The 12,129-nt window shown below is 41.3% G+C and overlaps 1 protein-coding gene across 4 annotated transcripts in view; it reads right to left on the bottom strand.

The window, feature by feature from the left end:
- The window catches only part of LOC138261506 (ankyrin repeat and fibronectin type-III domain-containing protein 1-like), a 1,513,685-nt gene that overhangs the window by 352,885 nt on the left and 1,148,671 nt on the right, over nt 1–12,129 (bottom strand). For 2 of the 4 annotated variants that reach the window (XM_069210501.1, XM_069210502.1), the window contains one exon: nt 4,670–4,798. The exons of the other annotated variants lie outside the window; for them this stretch is intronic. In XM_069210501.1, the coding sequence (XP_069066602.1) occupies nt 4,670–4,798 (129 nt within the window). The remainder of the gene's footprint in view (nt 1–4,669; nt 4,799–12,129) is intronic. 4 annotated transcript variants of the gene reach the window in all.

Below are 12,129 nucleotides of genomic sequence, written 5' to 3'. Positions count from 1 at the left end.
CGCCAATGAATAGGAATTTTGCAGACAGACCTATTAGTCCATAGATTAGTTCACATAAAGTTCACACTGCTCGCTATGGTACTCGAACTTTGTGACCAGTTTATGACCTGTGTTTTGTACATCAGGCCCAAAGAAAAATGATACCAGAGGTGGGCTTCCAGATAAAGGCCTGTATCATTGAGGTGTGTATTTGAGTGGTGGACCTTTCTAAAGCACATGTATTAAATTCAGATTTTTTGCATGCATGTGCTGCAGACAGCATTGCTGGGAAACAGTGAGCATTTATATAGGTGAAGTTCAAGCCAATGATATTCTGCACTATCTACAAGAATGTTGCAGGCTGCTTCTCATCAGTGAGGCATTACAACCTCCAAATCTACCTACAAAACTTTAGGAAGACAGAATTGAGCCTGATAAAACTAGATCAAATTACCTTTGAAAATTAACCAGCCACTCAAGCGTGAACTTCTCAGTGTGCACTGCCCCATCACTATTAGCAGCCATTACATTCACCTTATTTTTGCACTGGAGGAGAGATTCACTTGTTGTTTTAGAAATGTAAATATAAATTCAAATTCTTTCAAAAAAATCAGAGGGCCTCATTTACAAAGACTTTGGCCACCGTTGCGTCACTTTTTTTGATGCAACGGTGCCGCTAACAGTGCTCTACACTGCTCCAGATTTACAAACTGACACAATAGGCCCAGTGCGTCAGTTTGTAAACCTTTGTGCCACATTATACCTGCATCAGGTATAATGTATGCAGGGTAGGGGTTCCCATGGGAAAAGCCATGCAGTACGGACGTAGTGAAATTGACAGCATTTTACTGTCATTCTGCAACTTCACTGCGTCAGAAATTTACCACCTGTTCAGAGTAGGCATAAAATTGACGCAGAGGTTTTCTCTATGGGGGCCTCCTTGCATTGCTGGTGTAGCTTAATTTTTTTTAGGCTAATCCAGCAATGCGTGGGTTTAGCGCTAACAGACACGTCAGAAAGTCTGATGCATCTGTGAAAACGTGCGACAGAGCTCTGTATTGTAAATACAGTGCAACCATGGCGTTGTTAGGGGATCATAGGGCAGCGCAAGAAATCTGACGCATCGGGCTGATGCGTCAGATTCTTCTAAATGAGGCCCAGCATTTTGTTCTTCTCACCTCAACTCTTCTAATGGAACAGAAGTGTCTGCCTTGTAACATCCCTTTTGAGCTCTTGTGAAGACCGACTTCCTGTCTGCTCCGTGTGGGCCAAAGAGTCTTTCCTTCACATAGGTTCAACAGTAACAGTAAAGGTGGGGTGTAGAGAAGAATGGAGATAGACTTTTTCCGCTTCTGAAGAAGCTGCTAAAAACAACCAGGAGGATTTCAAGTATTTGAACAAATTAAATATGAAAAGGGCACCAAATCAAGAACAAGAAAAGGAAAAGAAAAAGAAGGACTCATCATCATTATATATCAAAGACTGTGTTGGCACCACTGCTATTAAGAACAGCAACTGAAGGTATCTTTAGTCTTCTGATCTGTGACATTAATCAGATTTGAGACAGGAAGTGTTTACCACAATAAAAGTTAATAATCTTTATAATGTGAGACCTGTAGATCAGCCTGTCACTAATAATGCTGCCTCCAGCAAGGCTGTTCTAAAATCAAGGAATGGACTAATCCAAAATTGGATCACCAACTGAAAGCAGGAAGCATCCAGAAAAGACTCTAATCGATTTCACGTTCTCAGCTGGTCAGTACCATATCGGTTCTACGCTGCGCATAATAATAGCTAAGAAGAAGATTCCACTTGTTAACGCAAATGTTTTGATTAGAAATGATTAATGAATGTTTATGTATTTTGAATAATGAAAAATATAGAAAATGATTAACGTAGAAATTAATGTGCACGTTTAAAATTGTGACCTCGGAGAGTGGTCACCAAGATTCATGAATGATATTAAAAGAGCAACTAACATATGTGAAATGCTAAAAAAATGCATTAAAATGATGTAGTAGTATGTCATATTGAGAGATATAATCTATGTTTTGCATTATATTGTAGAGCTTAACTTAGCCAAAGTTGTGGCCTAGTTTTGCCAGACCTCGTGCAGAAGCTGAATATTAACGTTCAATGTAAGACACTGACAGGGTGAACTAACCGTGAACTGCTCATTGTTTTATTAAAACTGCTTAGCTGAAAACCATTGCGTGATCCAACGGACAGGAGATGATGGAATAAAAATCATAGCAGAAAGTGTGAAAAGCACACTGGATGTACTTTACCAGGACTCAAACAATAGAGACACTGACTGGAGAAGAAGATGCAACATTTTCGATACCTGACGAGCCGGAGGATGAGGACATCATAAAGTGAACCAATCAACTAAATGGGAATTGTGTGATACTAGAATTCATAGATTTGAAATACGAGGGTTACTGGTTAAAGAAGAATTGTGTGATTAGTTGACCAATTAGGAATTGGGGAATAGTCTGGGTGACTTTGATATTATGTCATGACAGAGGGAAAATCTCTCAGACCTTATTCCAAAATTGATGCAATATTGGGGGTAAGAGACATGAGATTTTGTTTTTGGGCTCATACTCTCTAACAGGAGAGCCTGATGTGATGCTGATTGATTGATGACCTGAAGACGAAGACTGACTTTGTTGCTGATCCATTCCGTGGATAGGTAGCTATTACAAAGTGACTGAATGCCTTTTGTGCCTTTTCTTTCTAGGTACCAACTGCATTGTTTTATCGTTTTTCTCTTAACTAGATGTTTTTCAAAATTCATGTTCTAAACTGTTTTTGCATGAAGTCCCACAAGTTAATGCAAATCTGGACTAGATGAGTTTCTAGTCTAAGATGTTGACATATATAGTGGCAAATGATTGACAGACTGATTTGCTGAACTCTGGTACTCATGCTGACGTATTCACCTTTGATTCATATGTTGACTTATGCAAATGCTTTAGAATGTATTCTGTCTCATGTTTTGATTAGATTATGTTACTGGTGGTTACTAATGAATTAATCTTGATCTGATTTGAATAAAGTTTGAAATAATCTCATGACTTAGTATTGTAACTAATATGGAAATAAAATTGCTAAAACGTATATTGAGTTGCGGTTATTCATGGCTGTAAGGTCATAGTGTGATGTTATTAACTGTTGATTAATGACTAGCTTAATGATAATTGATTTTTGTGAATTGATTATTGAAAGAACATTGGTCACACCGTAGCTAGGATACTCCATGCCAATCAAATGGTTCTTCGACCTATACGCGTCCCCTTATAAGTTTACTTATTAAGGACCAGCCGTGCTAGCACACTCCTCCTCCTCCATCCGGGCAGCCTGAATTTGAATGGGAGCAGGAACACACTAACTAAAACTGTTTTGCAATAAACATTTTCCACTGGCAGAAAGCAGATGATAAACGTGTGCAGGAAAGGGACAGTACTGGACTGATATGTCTGGGTCCCAAAAGTTTTCCTGAGTTCCTGGCCTGATAGCTGGTGGTAGATTGTAACTGAATTGGCCATACCAGGAGACAAGAGCAAGATCATGTCAGAGACCAGAAAAGCTGTCAATGCAGGCACACAAAGGCTTATTAAGTTCAGGCAATAGACTACCACACTTTCCAAAGGTCTAAACACGGGGAACAAAATTATTTACTAAAATGACAACGGTCTGGCGAGTAAAGAACATCTGAGATTGACAAATACTAGAGTGAGACCTTTCTGACAGCTCTCAACTACGGGTAACAGCATGACTATAGGGAGGTAGATAGTTGAAGGAAATAGGATCTGCTAATGGAGACACAAACAAAATTAAGACTTCTATGTGAAATGTTCACACTTTCTAGGAAAAACTAGATAATTATGTATAAAACATGACCAATGGCACATAAGGAACTTACTGCGTTGACAAATAGAATGAACTGTAAAGACATTCACTGGGTATCCACTTGCAAACACCTAGAAGTGAAAAATTCAGAGAAAAAAAGAGTGCAAGTACAAAAGGTACAATGCAGATGAGAAAGCCACAGCTTCATTTAACACCAAGGCAACAGATTTATGAGTAACGTGCTTGGTTCCAATGAATGACGAGTACGATCTCAGAGCTTTAACAGAATGGCAGGAACTGGATAAGATCCAATTGGAAAGAAGCACTGGATAAGAATGCCTGTTTTTAATTCCTAGTAGAGGCTGGAGTACAGTACATTTTGGAATAGGACAGACTAAAATGACACATGAGCATCACGTGATAGGGTTGGCCAGTTGAGGGTAGAGTAAAACATCAGATTAAACATTTCACAAGGTTTAAAAAAGAAACTACATTTCTCACATCTAGCTAGCAAGCTTACAGTTGAAGCAGAAGATGAGGTTTCCTAGCAGAGAAAAGAGAAAAAATACTTAAGACAGAAGGAGAATTTGTGAAGGTTTTAGTCTTTACCAGTCTGCATGTGAGCAATGGTTAATACTAAGCGATAGACTTAGAGAAATGGGAGCTAGCAAGAGGTTTGCCAAAAGAGCTAGCTGAAGTGGTTAGCATGGGCCAGACACATTTTTCAGAAGGGGAGGGAGATGGAGTGTATGAGAGACATGACCTACAGATCAGCTAAGGAGACAGAACCCTGCACATAGGATTCTCCATCTACTACCTGCCAAGCAGCTCTTACCATTCAACGCTTAGAGACCTCTGCCGAAAGGCGGGCGGACTGCAGGACACATGCTGAACTTTGCTTTTCTTCTCTTGTTTCTCTTTTGCTGAGAGCCGTTGAGCGAACTTAGAAAGACCACTCTGGGACCTGAGGAAGGATGGGAAATGAAAGGCATTAACCAATGAAGATTTAGGGGGATGGCCCGGCAGGTACTGAACATGTAATATCTTTTTTGCCTCCGAAAGGAGTTTCCACTAGCAGAACTTTAGATGAAAAACTACAAGAGCTTTCTTGACAATGCAAAAAGTATCCAAGAGTTAATTTGCTGACATGGAGTAACAGTGAGGGATATAGCTTTAACAGCACAAGTTTATGTTACCAAGTTCAGGCACGTTTAAGCTTTATATTTTAACACGTTCCTGTACGTTATGCTTCATATATTACCATGACTAGGCACTTAAAGCTTCCGACAAACAAGGTAGGTGAATTAGAAACAGTAAGTTGAAAACAGACAGAGCCTTTAAATTAGAAGACTCGGATGAACAGACAATCTTTCACATAAACATCAGAATCGGTACCAAGGCGACCAGAGAGATCAACACAGAAGCTGCCAATGAGATCTTTCCGGGAAACAGTCCCTTTCTTGAAGGAAGAAACTGAATTTACTCCTAGCACTCATAGTAAGGCTGGTACTCTTCGCTCATTGAGCCTACTTACCAGTGCCTAACATTATACAGCTGCTGTGTCTACGAGATAAAGCCGAGGACTACGCCTTACTTGTTCAGAGGAAAGTGAAGCATGAAGTTCCGCAGCATATTCCTCAGATGCTCTCTGCAACCCTATACACCATGCAGACATCTCTTTTCAGTCTCAGGATAGCAGAGCAATAGCTGATCTTTGAATGTTTGGTTGGTTTCTACAATGAAAGGGCCCACCAGAGTAAGGGCAGTGCACTTCATGTGAGTAATTTGTCCTGATTTTACCTGGGTCTGCTCCCAGCTCCTGACAAAAATCCCTAAATGGCAATGCTGCAACGATGGTGGAAGCTCTAACCAAATGTCAGAAGAATTCTTTGAGAATCTCTACCTGTAGATCAGACATCTGCTCTCAAACACTTGCTTCTTGTGGGCAGTGTCACAAAAGACGTGTGAGCAGCCCCTCATGGTTTTTATACAAGTTTCAGAGAATATGGACATTATTCTAGAAAGATATGAGTGAGGACTTTGCCTAGGGTTAGGAAACATGTAGTGAAGAGGGAGACTTGGCACCTGCATGTCTCATCAATTTATAATACGGGATGGTTCAAATTAGAAAATCGGTCTGCTACTTTAGCGGCAACGCCACTGAAGATTTGGTTGACGTAGTTATCAAAAGCCTTGTACAAAAATCAGAGCAACTTACAGCAGTATATTTATCTGATGAAGACTTTCCTAGCTAGTATAGGACTTCAGTGCTGGAAGTTAATGGTAGATATCTGGCACCAAGCTTCTCAAGACGCCAGGCTTCACTACAGGCACTGAGATTAAATGTTTACAAACTCTCCTTTTTTTTCGGTTAGGAATGTAGGATGCTGCGAAGCCTTGGTAATCAGCTCCTGAATGCGTGAAGAAAGATTGAGGACTATGGGCCTGATTTCGGGGGATGTGTTACTCCATCACAACGGATATCCTGTCCACCTAAATATAAATCCCATAGGGAATAACAGGATTTATATTTCGGCAGGCAGGATATTGATCACCGTTGTGATGGAGTAACCCGTTCACTGAAATCTAAATCAGGCCCTATATCTTGCACTCTGACACTTGCACTTTAGGAATATCCATCCTTGCACAGGTTCTGAGGGCATAAGGAATACAGTTTAAAATCTCATACAAGGGTTCTAAAGATGGGCCCTAGATTTTTTCAGAGGAACATTGTCCATTAGTCACTAGTGAGAAAACACTGATTCTCTGCTCAGCTATTGTTAGAGACCAGGCAGAAGGCAACATTTTCACCACCCTGGCACCTACAATGTGGATTGTCCACTTTGGAAATTTCTGTCCTTAGGCTGAATTCAAGAACTATTCAGAAAATACTTCAAAACTACCTCTTTCCCAGAAACTGTTTCCATCCATCCTGCTGTTGTTCTGTCTGTGTAATCACTAGAACCAAGAGTCCCTGAGGTGATGGAATACTTATTGAGACACAACTTAGATATTCAGTGGTAAGCCAGCAAAATTGTTCTAATTTAACATAATGTCCACATCTTTGTCCAAAGTGTCCCAATTCAAGTCTAAAGGCCATATATATACCAGCCTGTATTGGCTGGCCACTGTGATATAGCAGACAGTAACGCACCTCTCTAACAAGCAAGATGTCTTTTAATTTTGGTATCTTTATGGGATAAATTTGAAATGTTTGCACATGTTTCCAGAGATGCCTGTTTTATCTAGGTAGAAGTTCCACAATAAAGTCAGGAAATGGACCAATGTTATATTTTCACCAATTATATTTTTGAGTGCCCAGGTCCTTGGCCTCCTTGACCCAGCTGTGCTCACCGAAGTAGATTATTTCTTCCTTAGCAGGGTGTGAGAGGTGTCAATGCACCGGGAGTTACAAATAAGAAAATGACTGTCTGCATAAACACGGGGGTAGTGACAATTTCCTAGGACATATCTGGGACTCTCTCCTAGATAATTAATCCCATAGCATGCTCCAGCTGAGAAGGATGACACTTTGGCAGCAGTTTAGGGATAAAGCTATTTTAGGGATATAGTGGCATAAGACTGCTTTAGGCAGGGTGATAATGTCTCCTTAGTGGTACACATGTGGACTGTAGATCATCCTCATTGGAGAATCTGCCAGGCCAACCTAAACTCCGCAGCGTATGAAGGAAGGAGAAGATGGTGGGGTCCTGATGAAGCATTTTGAGCTCTACAGAGAGCTCAATATAGGGTCTCAGAAGGCTGATGGACAACAAGGAGTACATTGGTGTGTTTTATTAAACCATAATGTCCTTCAAAGTAACACTGAGCACGGTTATAACTATGGTCTTCATAAAGACCTTCTCGAGTTTAGGAAGCTGGTACCTATGCACATGAATAGATAATATATTACTCAGAGTTACACCAGACCGATTGCCATGAAAGGTGGGAGGGGAGGAGACCAGTGAGGCTTGAACATAATTGAAAATGAGGGAGTGTGGCACCTGATCAGATATTGGGTTTGTAATGTGTGCTCAACTAAGAGCAGTGTTTGGTGGAGAACAACCCCTTTGGCTTCAAGGACCTTAAGCGTGATAGCTGCCAGCCAGACGATCACATCTAATGTCAGGGTAACTCTTCCTGTCTATTAATATGAGACTTTAAAGGCTATCCAAAACATTGTCTTCAAGAACCCTTTACCCAATGTCTCTACGCCTTGAGGGAATATAGCCTGAAACTAATAGCTTTCTTTTCTCTTGTAACTTTGAATCTTGGCAGAGTGACAGCTCACTGTACAGCTTACAATCTTGAATTCATAATGCTCACTGTTTATAGCAAGTGTCTGTATGTTTCTGAAATCTGTTATTGTTTTTTAGATTTCTGTATGTTGACAGTCCTGGAGCACGCTGAAGAAACCATAAGGTTGCATACTGGCACTATATAAAATACCTAAACAAACAAAAACAAATCTGAAGAGCTGGGTATGAGGTACATTTCTATCCACTACTGCGTACGAAAGAAAACATAACTACTTTGTGAGATGATGGTTAAGGCCCGACGCTGCAGAAGTTAGTTGTCATTATATTTCCCCTGCTCTCTCCTATTCTTGCCACCTTAGAGAACACAGTAGAGCGGGACAATAAGGCATACATCTCTCCGAAATAAGTTTCAGAGAATTCATGAGACAATTTCCTTGAGGACTTCGCAAACTTAATTTTTTTCCGGAGAAGCAAGGGTTTATGCCTAGCGTCCTGCTGGCATCCCTCAGATCACAGCAATGGGCCTATGGTGAGAGATTTGGGTTGGGGCCAAGTTAATCATCTGTACTAAAACAACACAGTTTCAACAAATGACCACCTATTTCAAGCAGATGCTGATGCCTTAAATATGACTTTTAGTATGAACAGAATCAGAGCAGTGCTAAACCACGAACCAAACCAAATTCAGCCTCAGAAGGCATTGCATCAAAAGAATCAGTTTAACAACCTCAAAGTGGATGGAAAGATATATTTTCCACACTTGGTTGTTAACGTGGACCACTCATTGGCTACACATTTAGAACTGAATGGGCATGTGCCAAGAATGTACCCCAACAGAGTGCCTAGTGTTCTCCAAATAGGAGTCCCCCTACCTCCAAAGGCACGACTGAGGTCCAGTGCTGCACTGAATAACACAAGTTAAAATGTAGAGCAAGATAAATCTTGCAAAGAAAAACTCACGACTGAGACACTTAGGTGTCATCCTGTAAAGTGCTCGTAACCTAGGAGTACAAGATGACAACAATGATCCAAAATGGCCGACAGGCAGACATGGAGCTGGCCAGCTAGAAATGGCTCCAAAGCCAGGCATTCTACAAGGACTATTGGAAAGCACTGGGCTGTGAGCAGGAGAAATCGCTCAACAGAAGGCCAAAGGGTCAGGCATAGACTCCGATAGGTGCTAATTAACAGGTGTTTACTGTTATCCAACTCAATAGCAATCATTTTACGAGCCGCTTTAGGATTTATGGCTCAGTGGAGCCGCTTGGATAAGAATCAGAAGCCATGAGGTCAAACACAGATTTGTGAAATGGGTGTATTAGTCCACTGAGCCCTCAGACCTGAGAGCTCCTCCCAAAACAAATCACAGGGGCTGACTCCATCTTGTATCTACTGATCAATGATTAGTTTTCATAGTCAGGAACTACAGCATTTTTATAGAACATATTCTTTGTGGAGTAGCATTCACCCTCAGCAGCACAACTGATCAAATTGGAACGTACTATGTTTGCAGAAACAGAGCTTATGTGGGACTGTCTAAAGATTGGATCCTGTTATCCTGAATATGTGGTTTCCACCATTAAATTATCCCCAGTTTGATCTCCTGCCAAGGAGGCAAACCAATGACATTTCAGACTCTTGATGCTTTGCCATTTTGATCCCAAAATATGAAATGATGATAATAAATATGATGATTAGAGGTTTGGCTATGGTACTTTAAAATATTGTTAAAAAAAAGATGCAGATGGTGAGTGATAAACACCAAAGACTTGAATTGCGCAAATAAATAGCCCAAGAGGGCGAAATTGTGAAAAATTGTAAATACACATTTTGCCAATGTAAGTGTAACTATGACCTGCATTGGCTTTGTTTTCTGCTCAGGCGAACACTGCCTACAGGGAGTGCCTATTTATGACGTTGACGTGCCTTATGTTTTGGCTCTCGAGGCATGATTTAAGTTTTGGTTACTAGTGAAGAGTTCTCTTTTTCTGATAGGCATGTGCTCGTAGTCTCTGCATGAAATGTTACCATGTGACCACTCCTTGAAACTCATATACATAGTTGAGGATACATTTGGGGCTTGCATGTACTTGACAAGCTTGTCCCCATCAATCATTTTGCGGGGATCCACAGGTCAGCTCAGCTGACTCCGTGGCACGCACCCTATTGTCAATAAACGCGTTCACGCTCCGAACACTGTGCAAGGAGATTTATTTGACATCACAGTCCTCATTGACCTCAAGAAAGAATAACATGTTTCCTAACCTCCACTGTTCATTGCATCTGTGCTGCAGCTCCTCCCTTCCAGTCCAACCTACAAATAAATGTTGGCCACACAAAGACCTTTGTGCACAATTTACGCTAACAGCGAACAGAACAGCAAAAGAATCATACTGCCAAGATTTGTGAGGCATACATGACTTATCTTTCCTTTTCCCATCATGGTGTCAATTATGCCACTCTTAGCGGGTAACTGCACTGCCGCCCACACCGGGTTACTGATACCGGGGTGTTGTTAACTCTGAGGAGCAGGAAACACCTTTTTCTATATATTTGGGCAGATTTACAGAGCACAATCATAGTTGATTGAAACAACAGCACCAATGGAGCCATTTCAGAATACGCACTGAGGGGGCTTGGGTGTGAGGATGAAAGCTGAATGTAAGTTTTCCAGGTTGAGTTTACTAATAGAATCCAAGTGCAAAGTGGCAACAGGGCACTACAGAATTGCCATAGGAGGGAACAGTACATCAAACATGGCATGATAGCGTGGCAGAGTGCTTTCACAACAAAACTAAACATACATTTGAGGAGGCGGAATGTTTATCGGAGAAGATGTAAATTTTCAGAGGCGAAATGCTAGAAACGTGTGGAGCGGATGCAGAAGATATGGACCAACACAACTTACAGCCTGATTTAGAGCTTGGCAGAGGGGTTCCTAATATTTCAATGGTTATGGATATTCCGTCCGCCGAAATCTAAATACCATTATATCTATGGTTTTGGGATTTCGCCATAGGGATATCCATCACTGCTGCGACAGAGTAACTCCTCCACCGAGATCCTAGGCCCTTAGTTACAGAAGTGGGGAGCATCCAGGTAAGTAGGGGAGGACAATGCAGGTTTGGGGATTTCAGCTTGAGGCTCAGGAGAGGGGGGTGCAAGAATTGTGGGTGAAGCCCAACGAAGGGAAAGCAAACGGAAGAGTTGAGTGTGGAGGCACAACGACCAAATATGACAGCTAGTTATGCCTGTTACTGGCCCCTTGGGATTTCCCTTCCGAATTGTAAGCTGTCCTACGAGGTAAAGAATGTACCTAAAGCCCCTGACCGCATCAAGCCATTGGCTAGATATTGGAGGGCTTGCTCTTCCTCTTTGCAAACACTTTCTACCTTTCACCCAATGTTTTGAATTCCAAGGCCTTTTTCCTCCCGTGTCAGTCAGTCTGTGATGGGCCACATCCCAGTTTCCTAGTCGGTGGCATGGGAGTTTTAGGATTTCTCTTCTTTCTTTGCTGTGTTTAATGGATGTTAGTGGTGGAGCGTAGAAGACAGTTTTAATTAGTTCAATACATCGGTATATTGGCCATAAAGTCAAGTACTGGAGCTAAAATACTTGTTATTACTTATTGAGGTGCTCCAAATGTTTCCAGCATGATGCGTTTAAAAAAAAAAAAGGAAGGTTAGTTATAATACAGAAGCTCATTAGAGGTGCTGCAGAAGCTGTTTCCAGACTACACCATTGACAAAAGCAGCACAGTTCTGAAATGGATCTCATTACAGGAGCGTAGGTTTTTGTTTTCCTGTATCCATGACGGGTCCATGCTGTAGCTCCTTCTCTCTCTCTCCCACGTGCTGCTTCCTCTCTGTCTCATTTGCTTTTTATGTGTTTTTGTTTTCTTTGTCCAGTCCCTCCGTTTCTTCACTCTCTCACAGCCCTTTCAGTCTTGGTCCCTTTTTCAGTCTCCTGTGTCGCTTTCATTTGAGTCCGTGTCTATTCTTTTTCTTTGTGCACCTTTCTACATTCTATGTTCCTT

The sequence above is a fragment of the Pleurodeles waltl genome, chromosome 10 (genome assembly GCF_031143425.1).
Source record: "Pleurodeles waltl isolate 20211129_DDA chromosome 10, aPleWal1.hap1.20221129, whole genome shotgun sequence".
Classification (NCBI taxonomy): domain Eukaryota; kingdom Metazoa; phylum Chordata; class Amphibia; order Caudata; family Salamandridae; genus Pleurodeles; species Pleurodeles waltl.
Note: the sequence above shows the minus strand (reverse complement) of the source record. Positions and strands in the feature narration are given on the sequence as shown.